Source organism: Lasiosphaeria miniovina (genome assembly GCF_030549165.1).
Source record: "Lasiosphaeria miniovina strain SMH2392-1A chromosome Unknown B0T26scaffold_7, whole genome shotgun sequence".
Lineage (NCBI taxonomy): Eukaryota > Fungi > Ascomycota > Sordariomycetes > Sordariales > Lasiosphaeriaceae > Lasiosphaeria > Lasiosphaeria miniovina.
The window spans coordinates 210,896-230,726 of record NW_026848226.1 but is presented as its reverse complement, the minus strand read 5'-3'; the positions used below and the strand labels follow the sequence as shown (position 1 = coordinate 230,726).

At 58.2% G+C, this 19,831-nt stretch overlaps 5 protein-coding genes across 5 annotated transcripts; 3 read left to right on the top strand and 2 right to left on the bottom strand.

Moving 5' to 3' along the window:
* The first annotated feature begins 84 nt into the window (after window positions 1-84).
* Window positions 85-1,316, top strand: B0T26DRAFT_438501 (uncharacterized protein). Its single transcript, XM_060435029.1, has 3 exons — window positions 85-429; window positions 482-610; window positions 672-1,316. The coding sequence occupies exons 1-3, from the start codon at window positions 219-221 to the stop codon at window positions 1,004-1,006; spliced, it is 675 nt and encodes a 224-aa protein (XP_060291012.1). The 5' UTR covers window positions 85-218; the 3' UTR covers window positions 1,007-1,316.
* A 294-nt stretch (window positions 1,317-1,610) lies between these two features.
* Window positions 1,611-2,308, bottom strand: B0T26DRAFT_724936 (uncharacterized protein). The gene is made up of 2 exons (XM_060442719.1): window positions 2,046-2,308; window positions 1,611-1,997 (listed from the first exon to the last, which is right to left on the bottom strand). Exons 1-2 carry the CDS (start codon window positions 2,211-2,213, stop codon window positions 1,626-1,628), a joined length of 540 nt encoding a protein of 179 aa, XP_060291011.1. The 5' UTR covers window positions 2,214-2,308; the 3' UTR covers window positions 1,611-1,625.
* Window positions 2,309-6,096: 3,788 nt separating this feature from the next.
* On the top strand, window positions 6,097-10,581 carry B0T26DRAFT_743450 (uncharacterized protein; the record flags this gene model as incomplete). Its single annotated transcript, XM_060444259.1, has 5 exons — window positions 6,097-6,354; window positions 6,397-6,972; window positions 7,003-7,499; window positions 7,530-9,585; window positions 9,616-10,581. 5 exons carry the CDS (start codon window positions 6,097-6,099, stop codon window positions 10,579-10,581), a joined length of 4,353 nt encoding a protein of 1,450 aa, XP_060291010.1.
* A 596-nt stretch (window positions 10,582-11,177) lies between these two features.
* Window positions 11,178-12,491, bottom strand: B0T26DRAFT_656350 (Dip2/Utp12 family-domain-containing protein; the record flags this gene model as incomplete). Its single annotated transcript, XM_060438702.1, has 2 exons — window positions 11,178-11,393; window positions 11,430-12,491. The coding sequence occupies 2 exons, from the start codon at window positions 12,489-12,491 to the stop codon at window positions 11,178-11,180; spliced, it is 1,278 nt and encodes a 425-aa protein (XP_060291009.1).
* Window positions 12,492-14,807: 2,316 nt separating this feature from the next.
* B0T26DRAFT_743448 (uncharacterized protein) lies at window positions 14,808-17,692 on the top strand (the record flags this gene model as incomplete). The annotated part of the gene is made up of 5 exons (XM_060444258.1): window positions 14,808-14,911; window positions 14,993-15,413; window positions 15,444-15,516; window positions 15,547-16,139; window positions 16,226-17,692. The coding sequence occupies 5 exons, from the start codon at window positions 14,808-14,810 to the stop codon at window positions 17,690-17,692; spliced, it is 2,658 nt and encodes an 885-aa protein (XP_060291008.1).
* Window positions 17,693-19,831: the final 2,139 nt, after the last annotated feature.

The following is a 19,831-nucleotide window of genomic DNA, read 5'->3' as shown; positions in this document are numbered from 1 at the left end:
AATCCCGTCACCCGGAGACAAAAACACCCTGAGCTTGTCTACTGTTTCTCCGCATACACCATCCCGAACTCTACCCTTCAAATGATACAATCCGTTGCGCGCAAACACTTCACAACATACTCTCCGTCCCGTTGGTCGAGAAGCATGTTCCCACGGGCCGGGTCTTAACTACTATTGCTCAGTGCAAACGAAATGAGTTGCATGCTGACTCTACCGAGATGGTAGCTTACGCAGAAGGGGGGAAGTTAGCGATCGTTGCTCTTTATGTTGTCTCCCCTGGTCATCGAGCCAAATTCTTGGATCGAATAAATGGTCTCTCTAGGGATGAGAAGAGACAGTTATTCTCGGTCCTATCCACCACCCAACCAGACAAATCTTTTGTTACATTCATTAACACCTACATTACTAATGATCGAGTGGATAACTACAGTAGGGCCTAACTTACTATTATATAGAAGAGAACTTACTAATATCCTGTTAGGAATCCGATCTAACTATCATATCCTCTCTGCCAAATGGAAGTCCACTTCTAGCAATAATAACGGCGTTAGTCTGGTCAGGAGGGTGAAGAGAGGAGAGCGGGCTATTGGGGGCCCGGGATCTGGTGATGGTGAGTCTTGTGCTTCGTTGGAAGTCGGGATAATATGCTAATAGGTTATTTCCCACCCTAGATTCACGCGTCCATTCCAGTTCCACACAATCAGACCCCTCTAATATTTCCAACTTTTCCCCCGGTAACACTACACCCATGTTACAGTCGCAGGCAGAACCAAGCATGTCGACACATGCGTTTGGTACCAACAACACCGACCCGCGAGCATTAGACGCCGATAATGACGCTAGAGGGACGGACTTGCGAGAAACAAGCAGAGAGTTCCAAGCTATCAACTCCAGCCGCCGTGGAGGCCCTCACCACGGCAACTCCAGCAAGGTTTTGGTTCAAGATACGTTGCCTCTCTACTGGCTTGCTGCTACGGCTCAACAGGCGCAGGATAGGATCGAATAATCAAATCTGTACGACAAAAACGACCACGGAAAATCGGGTGCCCAGGTGGACGAGACGGTTGCCCATGACATCAAATCACGCGGACTTTCCCGTGTTATCTGGCCCGGGGAACCAGCCCCCTCAAATTCCATGGTAGCTTCCAGTTCATTGGCAGGACTTAGTTCAAGGATCCCAGTACCTGATGGACCACCTATATATTCAAGTCGGCTCGTTGCACATCTTTCGTTGACTGACCCTACCTCGCCCAACACGGGGTACATTGATCCAACTTTCTTAGACATCTCACGCACCAAATCTCCGTCGCATCCCCATAGGCTTGTTGCTGCTGCTGCTGCTTCGCCACAGGCTGCAGACCGGCCTTCACTTTCGGTCATGTGGTCGTCTATGGGCACGGAGCAATCTCCTCTGTTTCCTAGCCCCAATAAGGGCGACTCTCCGCCAGTTCGCGGCACTGAAGAGTTGTTTGGATTATATGGTGCTGAGTTCTTTATGCCTAGTATAATGGACACCATGCAGGAACTAAGCGATGAATAGTACATTATAAACATCTTGTCGGGGCATAAGCGGCAATTGTATTCTCGATGTTGTATAATAGCACCAAGAGAGTAACAACACAGCTTTACCCTTCTGTCCTCCTGCTGCTCTGTGTTCCTTGTGAAGTTGTTGCTACCGCACCCGTTGCGCTCACGCAGAAGAGGCTATAATGGAATATGAGATCTCCTTGCAAGGGCAGAATACCCGTCGCTTCATCAAGGTGGAGAACCGACCCAGATTCCCATTTGATCGAATACTCATTATTACTACCCAGAATCCGAACCAAGACCTCCATCGTACCGTTGAAAAAAGGCACTATCAGGCAGACATAGCCATTATCCGTCCACACCGTATCGCCCCCTTTCTTAAGCTGGAAGAATTGCGGCTGATAGCGGGGACGTTCAAAGTCGTTGATAACCTTCTGTTGCGACTCTGCCCATTTCTTCATATCGTCGGCCTTCGGCGCTTATAAGTTAAAGTCTTGTGAATATGATAGTGGACATACCATTGGCTTTACAACCGTATCGAAGACCTTTCGGTAAGAGCTTGGTAAATCGTAGGTATATAGCAATCCTCTCTTCTGTGTTGGTGTCTGGCTTGCCAGCTGTTCCTCGACGTCTCTAAGCAGACCTTGAGGCTCGAGAGGGATAAACGTGTGTCTAGGCGATGACATATCGAGGCCGTTCAGAGCAAAGGTATGAGGTTGATGCTTAAGGTAGCTTTGGTAACGTTTACGGAGGTCGGGGCCAAAAGTATTTACTGTGATAGATTCCAACTAGTGCTGTAAATTGGTGCTATCTGAATCCAACACAATGAAATGCTAACGACACTGAAATGTAGGAACAGCTATCAACAGCGTGTGATTCGCTACCTAGAGAAACGAGCCGTAATTTCACCCGAAAGCCCGGATACAGCCTCACCTCAATCTGAGCCAGTGCCCTCTGTAACAAATTAAATGTTACCGGACGCCACCAATGGGACCGACGGCTGGCAACGCAACCCGACTCGCACGATAAGAGATCGCGAGAAGCCGACTCTGGGCGACACCAGAAAGATACGGATATCAGCGCGGTCGAAGCAGACTCGGGAGTGGAGGACGGGAGGTGTTGTCTTCCTCAGTTGCGCCACAGATAAATTGGCTGATTAGTATATCAATAGGATACAACGTGTCCCTGTTCCACCCCAAACTTGGGTTGTCGCTCTCGACGTCGCCAAGCAAGGTGGCTCTGAAACTGCGCACAACCTCGAGCCCCCGTGGTCCTCCCGTAATCTCAATCGCGTCATAGCCGTGTCACAGGCCTATTTCTTCTGCACGCAAAGAAGCTCAGTTGCAAGTCTGCTACGAATGAAGACTTTGCCGACGACCCCAGTACCCGGACGTTGCAATTGTCTGTCGTGGTGGCCGTGGATATTAGGTTGTTGCATGAATCGCCCCTCCAGCCAGCCGCCATCCGCTCAGCGCAGCACTATCTCTGCCTTGTGGCCGACCGGGTTGTTCCACGGGAGGGGTGGTTGCGCTTAGCGCGGTGTCGTGGGGGGCCTGATAAGGGCTGGGCTTCCAGCTGCCTGTTGCGCACACACTCGCAGCGCTGCGAGATAGGCGGTCTTCGTCCGCTTGGTCCAGTGGGATGGGCGTACGGAAGCGCGTCGGTTGAGGGTGCATTATTTCGTTAAATTGGCTTAACCGACATCTGCATCTCATGAAGAGAGGATGAGGGAGCACACGGTCAACACCTCAGCGGACTGCCTGATGAAGCGATCCCATCGGGTAGGGAGCATTGCAGGGGGGGAGCGTCCTACTGTTTACAGGGCGGTCATTGGGCGAGACCGAGCACCCAGGCGGCGGGTGCAGCGGGGGGATGCTCCTTCTCTCTCCTCCGTCGGCAGACTTGTGCGCGGCCAATTCACGCCCGACACAGCTGCAGTGTCGGAACAGGTGCAGTGTACGAACAGATGCAGTGTCGGAACAGATGCAGTGTCGGAACAGAGATGCAAGGAACAGAGATAGAGATGCAAGGAACAGAACACAGAATCACGGGTCGGCAAGCACGTCGGGTGCGACGGGGTACAGACTTCCAGAAATCAGTATTCGACGAGTCGGTGGAGCAGCGCAAACACCCAGCCAGCGAACCTAAATAGAAGCCAAGACTCTGGCAGCCGAAGGAGCGCCCTACGAAACGTTGATGGAGATGAGGGCTGCCCGTTAATTAATTTTTGGCATTTGTATTGGCTTCGAGACCAACGATGGGTTCAGGATGCGCTCCCGCGTCTTGGCCCGAGCAGCCGAAGCTTGGAAGTGCAACGGCGACGGCTTTGGCACTGCGTGGCGGGGCGGTCGGTGAGACGTCAACCCAAATGACGAGAGTTCGGCTGGCCCCAACCTTCTGCAGCTTAAACCTGGGGGCGATGGGGGTCACGCTGGGCAATCTGTGGTCATCTGCCCCTGCAGAGGCTGGCTGCCGGGCATGGTGAGCCCGGGACTTGGGGGCCATGATGCTGGTGGGTGTCATCAACGGCCTGTTCCAACCTTTCTCAACTGCTGGTGTCGCAGAGTGCCGAACAGCAGGCCTCGATGGACGATTGCCGGCGTTGAAACTGCGCACGAGACACTCATCTTCTGGTCTGGTTGGGACCGAATCCGGGGAGAGAATGCAATGGCCCTGGTAAAGCGACAGGAGACGTGAGCTTGGATCGTGATCTCCAGGGCCCAAGCGTGTTTGTGCCTTTTTTTTTTTTTTTTTCGCGGGAGACGTGCGCGTCAAGGAGCCACGGCGTCGTCGCGCTCTCCTCCCCGTCCCGCTGGATGACGACGGGGCGCCGTTCCCTTGCAAGGCGCACGCGGCACAGGGACCGGTTCGCGGACGAGTCCATGGCAACTAACCCGTATCTGGGAGTCGCCATTCGGCCGTGGTGCCTAGCTGTGCCATGCTGCTGCTCTCGTCAGGACCTGTGCCATCATCAGGTTGGATTGCTGGCGAGGTGGGCGCAGGGCGTGGGTTCCAGATCTCTGCGCATCGTAAACCGCAGTCTTCGGCAGGCACTGTGGCAGGCATCTCGCCGTTTGATCGGGTGGATCCAACGACCCAGCTCGCAGCATTCTTGGCTATTCCAAAGCTTACGGCTTGTCTGGCAGCCATATTGGCACTCCAGTGTTTTGACATGTCGCCTCTTATGGCTGTGTGCACGCGCTGGCAATTTGGCCAATATCAGGCCGCGTCCCGGTCGATAAGGTTGTCTATCTACGATATCTACTGCGGTATTCGTCAGACTACGGAGTCTGGTTCAGCCACTAGGTGCAGTGCATCCGAGATCCAGCTAGGCGCGGTAATGACCTGGTCGACGATAAGGCAGCTCGGTTGAACTGGGCGAGCTAAAGTTTAGCTGCCGAGAGCTAGTGGAGTGGGGAGATTCCAACTTTCTTGGTTCCAGCGCCAGCAACATCCACCACTCCTGCAGGGGCAGCGACAGAGACAGGTTGTGAAATTGGCTTTGTTTGCCCGACTAGTTCGCGCCCGCCGATTGAGAGCAGAGGCAGAGTTAAGCAGAGGGGAGCGCGACGGGGAGAGAGAGTCTCGTGTCTCGTGTCTCGTGTCTCGCATTGCTCGGAATGCAACTTGCACACGATATCCGCACCAGACAGATCAATGCGACCGCAAGTCCGCATCGTCAGGCCCGCCCCAAGGGCTCTCTTTTTGTTCTGTTGCGCAGATCGTCGTCTAGCGTGCACTCGGATGTGGATGCGGTAGATAGTGGAGGGCATCGATCGCGACGATAACTGAGAGACAGTGAGAGCAGCCACGAGCCACACCGAACGACTGAAGGAAGAGGTGCCGCAATCAGTGCCACTGCCACTCAGCTGGCTGTGGCCGCGCTGTGGCCCATCCCTGATTTGCCCCCCTGTGCCACACGTCAACGTTCAGCCTGTTGCAGGCAGGAACCCGGATATCGCAGAGCTAGAGCAACCACCTTCAGAGATTAACAAGTCCAGCCAACCGTGTGTTGGCCGCTGGTGCACATGTAGTCCGATGCTTCGTTCCTGGTTCCCGGCCGTCTCGCTCGCTAGATAAACAAGGTAGCCGTAGCCACCTTGGCCCTCCCGGTTCTCGTCTCTTTGACTCTTGACATGTAACCTAATACCTTATTCTTCGGTCGTGCCTCTCGGCCCAGCTCTAGGTTTGTCTCTCCCTAGCTCTAGGTTTGTCTCTGCCCGTCTGTCCCGACACGCACGCGACACATTCCCTTACACCGACTGGCCCACCGAGTATTCGCCGCACATCTAGACGCACCCCATGTGCTGCTCGCCTCCTTCCCTCGACTTACACTACGAAGTATCAGCGCTCACTAGACGCCCTAGGCACGCGGCCGGCAACCTTAAGTAAAGGCCAAGGCAGGCCGGAAAGGCAAGGTCGGCAAGAAGGCCAGGCCAGGCCAGGCAAACCAGGAAGCACGGGTCGGCGAAGCAGCTCCCATGCCGCCGTGATTCAACCATCGACGCCGGATCTGCCCTTGCGATCTGCCCCCGCGGGCAAACCTGCACTGCCTAGGGGACAACAAACATGGCAGCAAGGTATCCGTACAGCGCCTTAGGCCAGGCCGATGCACATGACGACGCCCGCCAAGGGCCCGCTGTCCCTACACATACCGCTTTCGCATCGCCGTCATCGCCGACTTCGACGTCGCGGCCCACAGCGACCGTGCAGTCGCCCTCACTCTCGCTCTCGCTCTCACCTTCGACATCGCCCTCGACGTACATGACGCTGGCCGAGCAGACCTTTACGCCGCTGTCCATGGTCAGCGACAATTGCCCGTCAGACGTGGGCGGCAGCCCCAAATCAGAACACAGTCTGTTGCAGCAGCTGGAGATGCGCGATCGAATTGGCAAATCTGGAGGGGCCTTTTACAGGACGGCCCCAGCGGCCCTAGCGGCACCCGCGCCAGCGCCAGCGCCAGCGCCTGCACCCACCCCAGCGCACGGCGTCAACGCTAGGATCCAATCGTTCGAGGCCCTCCAGGCATTGCACTCCGCCGCAGCTGCCAGGGGACACAAATTCGTATCGGCGATTAAAATCAAGAGTCAGCACGCGCGCCTCGTCTCGCCCCCGTTGACGGTTTCTCCCTCGCCGCCACCGTCTCGAGCTACTGCTACGGGTGCAACGCTTGCAAAAACGGTCTTGGACGCGAGTAGGTCAACGGCGACAGCGAGTCAAGACATTGCTACCCGCACTGCCGACGAAAATCGAGAAAATAGAGACAGAGACAAGGGCGTCGCGCTGCGCCTGGAAAACCCCGAAGCGCACAGCATCCAACGACCTGTGCCGCGCACTGCCGCTCCTTTACCATCAACTCCTTCGGGCTCCCATCTCAACTCTGACTCTGCAGTCGGCCCCTCGCTCCCATCCGCTACTGTTGGCGACACAAGACTGACCCGGCCCGTGCCCTTTGCATTGCCCAATTCGGAGCAGCCCCTTGTCCGCACGTCCTCGACTGCTAGCCTGTCAATCAGCCACCCGACCCCTGACCTCAACAAACGGTCCCGATCCGGCGCCTACCTCGGCAACATTGCTGCTCTCGAGGCCACCGCCGAGCGCCTGTCCATGACAAGTTCCATCGAGGACGCCATACGCGACGAACACAACGAACTGAAGCGTAGCGACAGCCGCCGCTCCTCGATCCTCGTCCACGCCGACAGGAAGGTCTCGTCGGAAAGCGGCTCCATCTTCAGCCAGCCCCTATCTGTCATAAGCAGGAACAGCTCCATCTTGGGCACGAACAACGCGGCGCGATCAGGAGGCTACTCGCCCGGAGGATATTTCATGAGCCCGCAAGACTCTCTATCACTCTCGTCGGCGCTCCTGCGCTCGGGAAGCAAGGGGAGCTCTGCCGGCATGCCGTCACCCAGGACAGGCGTTGCCGAGAACTCTGGCCTGCTGTCCGAGGCTGGAAACGGCGAAGACTTTCCGTTCGTGGCCCGCCATGGCCCGGGCAAGAGCTCGACACGGAGCACTGCGAGCAAACTTTCTCTCGCCCAGATTGCCGAGCTCGACAACAACCCGACTGGCTTGACCCTCGAAGCACTCGAGGAAGCAGACCGTGCTGCCGCTTCAGGGGAAAGCCTGGACGACGATGACGACGAAATGATCAGGGCCCAGGCCCACCAGCACATTGAAGCGCAGTTTGCAGACGACGACGACATGTACACGCCTGAGACGGAGGCCATGCAGCCAATGCTCGACCACGAATTCGACCAGGCCCCTCGGCTACAGCTTCACCAGCCCGACGAGTACTTGCCTTATCGCCCACAGTCCCGCGACGGAACGGAGAGGCCAACTACTTCGGGAACCACCGCGACGTACGACCAAGCGCAGACAGCTTTTGGTGACTTTGACGGCGTCCACTGCGACCCCGATGTCGACGAGCCCCCGGCAGTCCCAGAACCACAGCCCAGAAAGGAGCGACAGCGACCGCCCGCCCCTCCAAAGGAGCGACCGTCGACGTACTTTGATACGGGCACGGGACAGCAGATGGTCTACTATCCCGCGCGCGTTCCTGCGATGCTGAACCTGCCGCCCAAGCTGTCAAAGAAGCCCAAAGCGGCGGCGGCACACAACATACGTCGCTCCCAAGTTATGAGCGCGATGCCGCTGGCAGCCCGCGAATCCCGCGTGTGGTTGCCCGACCCGATCGAAGGGCTGCATGGGAGCAAGGATAACCTGCCATTCATGGCAGGCTTTTCAGAGGTTGACCTCGGCCCGGCGCCTTCGAGCGCGGACCAGACGCCACAGCTCGCTGGGCTGGACGGGGTGGATCGCGAGCAAGACCCGTCGCACGTGAGACAGCCGTCTGAGACAAGCACCATCATCCCGCAGCCGCCACAGCCCCCCATCCCCTCCGAAAAGCGCGAGATTCGCCGGCCGCAGCGTCTTACAAAGACAGACAAGCACCAATCGCGTGCTACGGCTCTCGAAGGACTGCCGCCCCAGCTGCGAGCGAGTGCTTTTTTCGACCTACCCTCGACCACGCCGCAGATCGAGGTAAAGGGCGGCTCCGCCATGGCGACGCTCGACAGCATTCTAGACGCGTCAGCACATGCCCCCGTTAGCGCGTTTACGGACCACGCCTTTGCCGGTCATCTGGGATCCGAGGTGTACGGCCGCGAAAAGAAGAGGAAGAGCAAGAGACCCTTCACCGAGGACATGGGCGACCGCAAGACAATCATCATGAGGAACTCTACGAGCGACTTTCTCAGTCCGCAGGGACCCAAAAAACGGGCAAGCCAGCTCTCGCTGCTCGGCAATCGGAGCCCGGACACGGAAGCCAACGAACGACGGACGACGCTTGGGATTCTCAATGGCGCCAGCCGCGCCTCGAGCATGCACGACGACTCGTCGCCTTCCACGGACCACGCTCCCTTCTCTCCGAACCAGCTCGCACCCGACTCGGACGAAGACCCAGATGGGAGTGAAGAAAGCTCCGAGGAAGGGGACCTGGCATACGACGGACCTCCGACAACACTGCTCGCAGAGCTGCAGCTGCGGAAACAGCGCAACAAGATGAGAACCCGTCCGACTGCCCAGGCCTATCCGGACGGAATGCACAGCACCCTGCTCGAGCTCGATGCGGTCGCCGAGGTGGAGCGCAAGGCTAGAGGGGCCAAGCGTGTCAACCTCGCTTGGGAAGACCCGAGCACGAACCTCGACCACCTCGAGGACATGGACGACGACGACGTGCCGCTTGGCATGCTCTTCACGGCCAAGGCGGCCGCCGCTGCGAACGGGGTGAATCGGTCAACCATAGACATCACCGCTGTCATGAACGAGGTGCACCGGCCGCTCGGCCTGATGGAACGCCGCGAGATGGAGGACAACGAGCCTCTGAGCCACCGTCGCGACCGGCTCCGGGGTGGAAATAACGGCCACATGCCGCTGTCCCTGAGCGTGATGCAGCAGCGCATGAGCCAGCTAACAATGACGCCGGCTGCTGGCTCGCCAGGCATGCGGTCGCAGTCCAGACTGGCCCTACCTCTGCAGCCATCCGGGAGCTCTGTGGTGGGCTCTGGTGAAGTTGGCGAAGGCGAGGAAAGCGACGGTGAGGTTCAGGGCGAGAGTCTCGCGGCTCGCAGGGCTCGCCTGGCCGCCGAAAACCCCCTGCCCCGCGCTCGCCCCGTCAGCGGCCTGTTCACGTCCGAACTTCTCAGCCACTTTGGCGGCGACGGCGAGGACCCCAAAGACAAGGGTAAGGGGACTGATTCTGACGGGCACACCGTAACCGACCGCGGCAAAGAGAACGCGGCGCCTGGCAATGACCTGCCCGAGGAAGAAGAAACTCTCGGCCAGCGGCGGCGCAGGCTGCAGGCCGAGCGCGAGGCCCGCGAGCGCGAGTTCGCCACGGGTGGCGCAATCCCGGCTGGGACGCCTCTTGGCACCAACGCAAACTTTGCGCAGGCTAGGGCCAACCTCGACGCCAACCGCCTGTCACGCCGGCTGTCAATGGCCGACGTGCTTGGCAGCCACCCGCTTGAAGCCCCGCGAGGCATGGTGGACCCGCGGGACGTGGACCGCATGAGGCAAGAGGCCGAGGCGGCCCGGATAAGGAAGGAAAAAGATGCACGGATGGCAGCGGTGAGGGCGCAGATGCCGACCGTCCTGCCCGTGACGAACTCTGGTCTCAAGCCGGGAGGCTACATGGGCGGGCGATTTAACAACGGACTCGGGGGCGCTACGATCCCCAACGGCCTGGCCTACGGGGGCAACAACAACGCCGCCATCTTCGGGACTCCGCAGCAGGCCATGCCTGGAGGTGCGCAGTTTGGCGGCTACAACGGCGCCGCCAGTGCCTACGGCGTGCCAGTCGCGATGCCGCCTGCCATGAACTACGCCGCTCCGGCCTTCCCGGGCGTCATGCCAAACGGCGTGGCCATGTACAACACCAACGGCATGAACGGCATCCCCGCGGCATATGGCACCGCCTACGGCATGCCGATGGTCACGCCCCAGGCCCACGCCGACATGGTGGAGCGCTGGCGTCGGAGCATCATGCCCTGATCGGGGCATAGGATTACAGGACATACACCTCGATAAGTTTCATTTGTGGGTGGATTTGGATACAGGTCTACCCTTTTCTTTAGGCGTCGGGCTTGAACCGGAGTCTGGTCACGGCTTCAAGACACTTGGATCAGCTTTTGGAATCAAGTTGAATCATATCATCATAGCATAGCATTGCGAGGGGCAAGACGTTTTAAACAAGACTTTGGGGTACATATCTACATGGCGGCTACAAGGCGTGACCTTTTACATGTATATGAGAGATAGAAGTCGCGATAGAGCATTTTAGAAGTCGAAGAGATTCTAGTTCTAGTTCAGCATGTGTCATTCGTTGGCCAGTGTGACAATGTTGATGACAGACTCTGGCACAATCACGGCAAGAGCCACTGCAAGGCATATGCCACGTCAAGGCATAAGTCACGGTAAGACATTTGGAATCAACACAGGACGCCGACACCGGCCAAATTCTATTTTATCTTGACGGTACCTGTACATTTACATGACTTTGTATCCTCCTCTACATGCGCCATCTAGCAACACCAACTTGCATGCATATTTAGCAGCACCATCTGGCATAGACATCTAGTAGCATGAAATCACTTCCTCTTTGCGAACTTGGACGACACCTTTTGGACCTTCGCCGGCGGCCCATCGCCGTCGCTCTCGTCCTCCTCGGCCGACTCGACGTCGTCGTGGTCGATCTCATCCTCGTCGATCGACTCTAGCTCCTCCACGTCTTCGTCGTCGTCCTCCTCAGACTCGTCGTCCGAGTCGCCCGCGACGCCGTTGCCTATAACCGGGAAGTCGTCGTCCTCGTCGTCCAGCAGCAGCGCGGCGCCCCTCGCCACGGCCGCGGCGGTGCCCTTGGCTAGCGTCTTGCCGCCGCCAGCCTCGTCCTGGCCCTCGACGTAGACAACGCCCGGCTCATCGGCATCGTCGTCGTCGGATTCATCGTCGGACTCGGCCGACTCGTCGTCACCGCCGCGGCTGCCGATCGTCTTGACCGACTTGCGGAAGCGCATCTGCGCGTCTAGCATGTCGAGCTTGCCCTTGAGCGCTAGCAGGCTCGACAAGCCGCGCGACCGCTCCTCGAGCACGCGGCTGAGCTCGCCCAGCCGGTTGACCAGGTCGGGCTGCGTCACGAGCGTGCCGCCGTGCGCCACCAGCGTCCACTGCATCCACTTCATGAGCCCAAAGGCGCGGCCCGGGCGGCGGTGCATGCGCCCGGCCAACTTGGAGAGCAGCACGCCCGCCAGCGCCGAGTCCATGCGGTTGATGGTGTTTTGTATTATCTTGGCGTCGTTGGTCTGCAGGCACGACTCGAGCAGGTCCGCGTCGTCGGTCCGCAGCGCCTGGTTGAGCACGGTACCGAGCGACGTCGAGTTGAGCAGCGGCCCGCCCGCGGTTGTCCTCGTCAGCTGTTTTTGTCTGCCCTCGGCCTTGCTCAGCGAGTTCTGCAGCTGCTGCGCGGCTAGCGCCGCCGGCACGTCGATGGTGGAGCTGCCGCCGCGCACCAGGTCGCCAAAGGTCGGTTCCGCGGCGTCGTCGTCCTCTTCGCCGTCATTGTCGCCCCCCTCGCCAGCCGCCTTTGGTGATGTCATCTCGGCGTCGCCGTCTTCGGGTTTTAACTTGGCAGCGGCTTTCTGCCGGGCCTCCTTGGGGAGCCTTGTGCGGTCGGCTGTGGGGGCAGCGTCGGTTTCGCCCTCCTCGTTGTCAGAACCGCTGGCGTGGCTGGACCAGTCGCTCGAGATCTCGATGGCGTCGGCCTTGGGCTGCGACAATGACTTTGGCGAGAGCCCTGTCGACACGGCCGTCCGCGTCTCGTCGATCCTGGTCATGACGGGCGTCTTGGCGCTAGGCTTGACCACGGGCCGTGCCAGAATCGTTGGCGGTTTCCGCCTGCTCGACATGGTGTCTGGGAGTGCTGGTCGCGGGTGCAGTTGCAGTTGCAGTTGCGGCAATGAGCGAGAGGCGGCCTTGAGCGCCAAGTGATCGGCGGAATACCAGTCGGGAGTTCGACCACAGCAATGATGCTCGTACGAATTGGCTGAGGTGAAGACAGTGCACTTTGACTCGGTCATCCGCTGAATTGTAATGGCTGGCCGTGCAGCTCTCACAAGTTGAAGTTGAAAATGCAGCCCTGAAAAAAATTAAGGATGCAACTAAACTTTTTTTCTGTTCTGTCTGAGCCCCGCAATTCGTCCTCAACGGTCTTGGCCGATCCCGTGCGCTGGCGGCCAGATAAGCTACTCGCAATCTCCCCGTGACTGCTCATGTGACGAGACTCGGACTCGCCCCGGCTCCTGACGGCTGCATGATGAGTCACCAGAGGACGGCTGAGTGTGGCTGTGTAGGGAGCCTGAAATTGCCTAAGGCACCCGACGTCAAATATGGATGGATACGGGGGGAAATTGCTGCCGATGCATGCTAATTGGCTAGGCGCCCAGAGGATGCTCCAGCAAGGCAGGACCGGCGCATTTGACACTGCTACGCCGTCTGGGCTCTTTCGTCTCTAGATGCTCTCTCAACGACCTTATAGCCGTTTAGCTCACTGACTAAGGCTTCAGAGGCTCTCTTCTTTCTCGTCTCGTCGCCCTCACTGGCCGTCTAAGTGGCCGTCCAAGGAGGCACTCCAGGTCGGGGCAAATGCATCCCTGCGGGAAGGGTGGGGCACAGAGGCTGCTGATTGGCCGTTCCGCCTCTGGGCGAACCCAGATCCCTGCGGCGTGCTCCCTGGCCCCGTGAAGCTTGGGCTGGCGGCTTCCTAAACCGACCAACCAACCTACAAATAACACTGGCCCCGATTCCAGAATTTCGCCAATTTTGCTCGCCAAAAGTCTTGATTTCCGCCTTCCGGTCCTTCCACGCATCGGACTTAAGGTACCTCGCCAAGTACCCCTCCCGAGATCCGTGCTCTACGTTCTTACTAAAGCGCGCCACGCAGCAGCAGCCTACGAATTCGCGTCGGTTGGTTAATTATCCTTTGATTAGGCCGTGGTTGAGCTGTCGCATCGCATTTATCGCGTCGTTTTCGCGTCGCCCCTCGACACTCACTGCCCCCGAGGTCGTTGCTGCTGTTGCCTCATCGCTGTTAGCACGGCGCGCTGCAATCGGTGCAGTCGCGGTTTGTAGCGGCCTTTGCAATCGCATCGCAACCGCCATCACAGTTCCCTGCGATTCCCTTGCGGATTCCAGTTGCTAGTAGGTCTTTCCTTTCGTTCCTGTCTTTGTGCTGGAAGGCTCGTGCCGGCTGGAGCGTTCGCATGCGGTTGTCACCGGATCGTCAGGCGTTGTGCTCCATCAGCCAAGGCAAGCGTCAGCATCTGCATCTAGCACTCTCTAGCACTGCGTCTGAAAGGCGGGAGCAGCGCTGCAGATGCTGGGAGGCGGCACTCTTTGAAGGAAGGGAATGAGAAGAAAATTCGAACTTGGTGTGAGGACGGGCTAGTGCCGCTTGTGTCAATCGTGCACGGACCATTGTGCACGCTGTGGCCAACCACGCCCCTCAAAGGCACTCGATAAGACCAGCCAGCCAGTCAGAGGCGGAGCCACCCGCGGCGCGCTGGAGCTAAACAGCTCTCATAAATAGCCCCGAGCTGCCGACCGGGACTGACATGTGTTCTCACCCAGAAATTCGATTTCAAAAAAAAGAGCGACGCGGTACGAAAACAAGCCCCCCCCCACGGACCAACCAGAGCCAGCGCACCAGGCAGCGACGCGCTTTTGACTTTTGGCCCTCGACCCAGCCCGGCCTTTTCGGTCGCTGCGATCCTTCCTACTTCCCTAGGCCCTGCCTGCCCGTCATCGACCCAGCCACCCCATTTGCGACCGCCTTCCCAAGTTTTTCCATTCCCGACCCTCTCCATTCCACGAGGCTGGCTGCCGGCCGCGGCTTTTAATTCTCAGCCTCTTCTACCGCAACTCGCGAAACTGTGAGTGGTCGCAGTTTTCTCTCTTTCTTTTTTTCTTTCTTTGTGATCCACGCGTGCGCACGTCCCTTCCGCTCCATCCCCACCTCGCGCCAATTGGGACTGCCAACGTGGTCTGTGGCCATCACCGTGTGCATCGCATCCCCATCGCGAACATTCCGGCGCATTCGCATTTGCGCAACCTGCCCGATCGCATCGCCGCGTCAACTTCTCTATCACATCCGTCGTACTGACTCGCCCAGCCGGCTTCATGTCGCATTATCTCGCTTAAACTGCGCACTCCTCCGAATGGCAGTTATGACGACCCAGCATTCAGAAGGCTCGCTCCTCGAGGAGAAGCCGTTGAAGATGGCCACTGCGATCGATAAGGAGGCTCGCAATGGCACTGCGGAGACCAACGGGTATTCCACACCTTTCTCACGCGCAGTTGCACTCGTCGCGCGCAATGCCTTATTGCTGCATCAATCACTAACACACCATAGTCACCCGGCACCCGGCACTGCGACACCAGAGTCTTTAGCGGAGGACATTCCAATCCATAGGGCCGAGAAGTCGGTCTCGCCCAAGACCACCGTCGCGTCAATTGCCCAGAACGAGGACGCATTCTCCGCAAACCAGGCAGTAGCTGACGACACTAGAGACGTGGAGAAGTCAGAGGCCGAACCTGCAGTGACTCCGGCGAAGATGGACTCCGACCTGCCCAGCGATGTCGATATGGTTGATGCGCCCACAAAATCACCAGCTCCTGATGCGAGCATATCTGGGAAAGTGCCTGAGGCTGCGCCAGACTCGACCGCTGATGCGCCCGCGAAGGAAGACGTCGTTATGGACGATGCGCCGTCGCAGGCCGAGCCGTCTGTTGCCGACCAGGCTGAGAGTACGCAAGACACAGCCATTAGCGACGTGCCGCCAGTCACTCCAGTTGACTCCCAGACCCAAGTAGCCACCCCGCCAAGTCTGGCGGTAGATGTGCCGATATCAAGCATTGCTGCCGATACTCAACCAAGTCTGACCGTCGACGCTCAATCGCCGCCAGTGCCTGCAACTGCAGACAACAGCATGTCGGAGGTGTCTGCAAAAGTGTCGCGGGAACGCGACGCCGACAGCGAGGACGAGCCTGTCGCCAAGCGGGCGCGGGTCGACACGGCGGCAGACCAGGTCGAGGTCAAGATGGCAAAGAAGGACGACGGAGCGGACCGCAATAAGGCAGCTGGCGCTACGTTGTCTGTCTACGGCGAGAACGGGAATCCAAAGTCGTTGACAGATGATTCGCTAAACGGCAACCCCATCACGGATTGGCAGAACAAGCAGATTAGGATAACGCTTGCTGGAGTCAAGAAGACTAAAGCCGGCGGAATGTTCAAGTCGTCCGTCGAGAATCTATGGCCTGAGCTATGGGCCGGCTATACGGCGAGGGTGTCGAACCCGACCGACATTAGCGCAATGGAGAAGCGACTGCGGGGCGACGGCCCCAAATACGCAACTATGGGCGAATTTAAGAGCGACCTGGACCTCTTGGTTTCGAATTCGGTGCTGTTCAATGGCGAAGGCCATGATGTCACAATTGCAGCCAAGTCGACCCGCCAGGCCATACTCTCGCGCATGTCGCAGCAACTTGCTGCCGAACCAGTCAAGGCGGACCGGAAGGAGGCCGCCAAGCAACATCCGTCGCGCCACACAGAACCACGCTCACATCCGCCTCCACCCCCCCTCAGCGTCCTGCTAAGAGCAACGACGCTGCGACTCCGCCCCAAAAGGCACCGGTGGTCGATTCTCCTGCGTTCGCCATCCCTGCAAGTAGCAACGGCGTGCCCCTCATTCGGCGCGACTCGACCAAGCCCGACAGCCGCACCAAGCGGCCGGTGAAACCCGCACACCCCAAAGATTTGGTGTACGAGACGAAACGGAAGAAGATGTCTCCCGAGCTTCGTTTCTGCGAGGAGGTCCTCGGCGAGATACGGAAGCCCAAGTACTTTGAGTACAACGGCCCCTTTCAGCAGCCGGTGGACCCCGTCGAATTAAACATCCCCCAGTACCACAAGATCATCAAGAAGCCCATGGACCTCCAGACGATGAGCAACAAAATGAGCAATGGTGAATACGCCTCTCTCAAGGAGTTTGAGAAGGACTTCGATCTTATAGTGAAGAATTGCAAGACCTTCAACGGCGAAAACCACCTCGTCTACAGCCAGGCACTGAGGCTCCAGACACAGTTCCGTCGCGAGATGAACAAGAAGGACGACTGGATGGCGCGCCACGCGCCTGCAGCAGCAGCAACCTCGCAGGCCACTACGAGCCCCCGCCCCAAGGATGACTCCGAGGACGACGAGGCCGAATCGGAGGCCGAGCCTGAACTCGATGAAGAGCAGAAAGCGGCGCAGTCTCGTTTGGCTACGATCCAACGGCGCCTCGAGGAGGAACAAAAGAAAATCACGGAGATGGTCAACTCGGGCACAGCCGCGCTCGACGATGTCGAGATTGCCCAGGCTGTGGTTGCCATGCTGCAAAAGAATCTCCTGCAGGAGCGGTCAAAACTGGCCAACGCTCCGGCCAAGAAGGCAGCCAAGCCGAAGCCGGCCAAGAGCAAGAAGGCTTCCGTGGGGGGTGGCGGCGGCAGCTCCAAGAAAGCAGCCCCCGGCCCCAGCGACAACAAGGCAGCACCGAAGAAGTCCGGCACGAAGAAGGCGACGAAGCGGAAGATGGGCGTGCTGGAGAAGGAAATCATTGCGGGCGGAATTGCCGAACTCGACGGACAGCAGCTTGAGAAGGCTATTGACATCATCAAGAAGGACACGGGACAGGGCGAGAATGACTCGGGCGAGCTCGAGCTAGATATCGAGCTGCTCACCGAAGATGCACTGACCAAGCTGTATGACCTCGTCACCAAGACCTTTCCCCACCTCCGTGCCGAGAAGGAGACGACGCTTGCCGAGTCGTCGCCGCAAGTCGCTGCGCCTAGGAACAAGACTTCTGCCAAGACTAAGAAGAACAAACCTATGAGCAAGATGGAGCAGGAGCGGCGCATTGCACAGCTCAACGAGCTGCGTGCCCAGGCCGGGCCTCGGGCTTCAGGGAGCCAAGAGCCCATGGAGTCGATCGAGGGCACAGGCAGAGCGTCAACGGACCCGACACCGCAAGCAGATCACGACAGTGAAGACGAGGAGAGCTCCGAAGAGGAATAAGCTTCCACGTGGCTACAGATCTCGATGACTCGTCGCTTCAGCACTTCCATCTGCTCCGACTGGTCCGACCATGACTTATCTGGTCACTTGGCTTGCCTCCTATATGAACGTGTATGATCCGTCTTGCATCAACACTTTTACGCTTCGCTGGCTCGTCTGAAGCAGCCTTTGCTCCGGTCGTGCCGGACGATCCTCGACACTTAGCCTCGGACTGCGGTACTCCAGCAGACACTAATCTCGCCATAATACACCACCTGCCAAGACCACCACATCTTTTTCTGTTTGTAGGAATACTTGCACTTGCCTGTATCATATTAAATATCCCGGGTCTTGGTTGACGACACTCGCAACGTAACGACACGAAGCCCTACCTTGGGCCTGTCCTTGGACGGGCCCGATACTGCCGCCGAGGCGTACCTTTAAAAGTCTGGGGCTGGGAACGAAGCATGCATTGCATTTTGATGGGAAGCGAGGCGCGATGGGATCCGCTTTGCGGGTGAACGAGCGCCTTGCTCATGATATAAGGAAAATGAGGGGCTAAAGGACTACGGGGTTGGGAGAAGCGTTTGTTTAGGTAAGTACTTTGGTGGATGGCACAATGCCCTTGGCAATTTTGGCTGGCGGCCGCCAGCAGTCTTTAGCCGTCGCGCCTTGCGCTTGGTCACTTCGGCTAGGAGCCTAGCTCGCTATTCGGCGAAGACAGAAGACAATGGATATAACAGGAATAGGAGCCTACTTCCCAATCATGTGTTGTGTCGCATGACGTAATGCGAACTGCTCAGTTGTTGATGTGGCGGGTGGCCAGCTGCACGAGCTAAAGTTGACGGGCGTAGGTCGCTGCGGAGGTGAGTAATGCCGCTGTTGAACCCATGTGAAGGCGATGCCGCGTGCGTGTACAGCTGGCTTTAAACCTGGTGAACGTGGCTTGTGGTTGCCGCAAACTTGCTTCAAGATGATTGCCATGCTGGTCCCATGTCGGTGTGAAGTTGACATCCTAAAGGGTTTGGAGCTGCTGGATGGAGCTGCTGGATGGCGGAGACGGGCGCGAGACCCATACTTTTTGTTGCCGCTCCCTGGGCGCCCTTGTCTCTTCATGCTCCCACCAGGTGCACTAGAGCTAGGGTCTGTTGATATGGCTTGCCCGCCGTCGAGTTGAATTTGTCCACACTGTCGGGTATATCTTCCCGCCGTATGTGTGATATGCAACCGTCTCTTTGACATCTCTGTGCGTGATCTGTTGTGTGTGATATGCCTGCCTATCTTGTCCCGGACTGCCGTGTCCGAGGTCTACTTGGGCGGGGCTGGCGGGAACTGAGTCAATCTACAGCCCTCTGTGAGAGATCAGTGGAGATCAGCCGGCCCCCATCGTGTCGAAGAACAGCGTGAAAGAGTCGCCGGTCTAGCGAGCAGAGCTCGGGACTAGGCTCAGAGTCCCTGCAGCTTTGTGGACTGGTTGGTTGGGACGTCGGGCAATGCCATGACTTTCTTCGGCCTAGTGATGATGAGAGACGTTAACGAACGAACATTCAAGCGCCGACTATGCATCCATACTCTTAACTGCTAGAGCTGGAGACACTGGCCTCTGAAACTCTTCAGAGGGCATGGAGCCAAAGGCTGAAGGGAGGAACCAAGGCCGAAGGGAGAACCAAGGCTGAAGGGGAGCGGGTAGCAGTCTGGCCGTGGTTGAGTGGTTGGGTGAAGAGCGGAGTCGGCTGGCTGCGGTGGTGCACAGCAGTGGGGAAGGCCAGCTGAAAGGCTTCGTCGGGCGGAGGGGCAAGACAAAATTGGGAGACGCCATACCTGTCGACGAGATTGGATAATCTAATCCCGAGTAGTGGGAATGTTGTGAAAAATAAGAAGAGCTGATGCGTGTCTCTGCGACACGGGCAACCCTGTCTTCTTGCCCAGCAGAGGCTGCTGGAGGGCTGGGTGCCGTGGGTTGAAGAAGGACGGGAGCTGGACGCCTCAGGGCGGGCGGGCGGCAAAAGTTCGAAGGTGATTTTGGAGAAGAATGGAATGGGCGGGGCGTTGGTCCCAGATGGCTGGCCGGTTAGGCTGTTGGTGGCCGTGTGTGGAGAGCCGCCGCCCCAAAATTTGTCTTGGTCCAGTAGGTGCTTTCTTTGCTGCCACAGGCCACCA

What these genes read in the sequence shown, in the direction of transcription:
- B0T26DRAFT_438501 (XM_060435029.1), top strand. Translation starts at nt 219, where the DNA reads ATGGTAGCTTACGCAGAAGGGGGGAAGTTAGCGATCGTTGCTCTTTAT. An exon ending in TGATCGAGTGGATAACTACA is followed by an intron (nt 430 to 481) that starts GTAGGGCCTAAC and finishes ATATCCTGTTAG; the next exon opens with GAATCCGATCTAACTATCAT. An exon ending in GGGCCCGGGATCTGGTGATG is followed by an intron (nt 611 to 671) that starts GTGAGTCTTGTG and finishes TTCCCACCCTAG; the next exon opens with ATTCACGCGTCCATTCCAGT.
- B0T26DRAFT_724936 (XM_060442719.1), bottom strand. Translation starts at nt 2,213, where the DNA reads ATGTCATCGCCTAGACACACGTTTATCCCTCTCGAGCCTCAAGGTCTG. An exon ending in ATACGGTTGTAAAGCCAATG is followed by an intron (nt 1,998 to 2,045) that starts GTATGTCCACTA and finishes TAAGCGCCGAAG; the next exon opens with GCCGACGATATGAAGAAATG.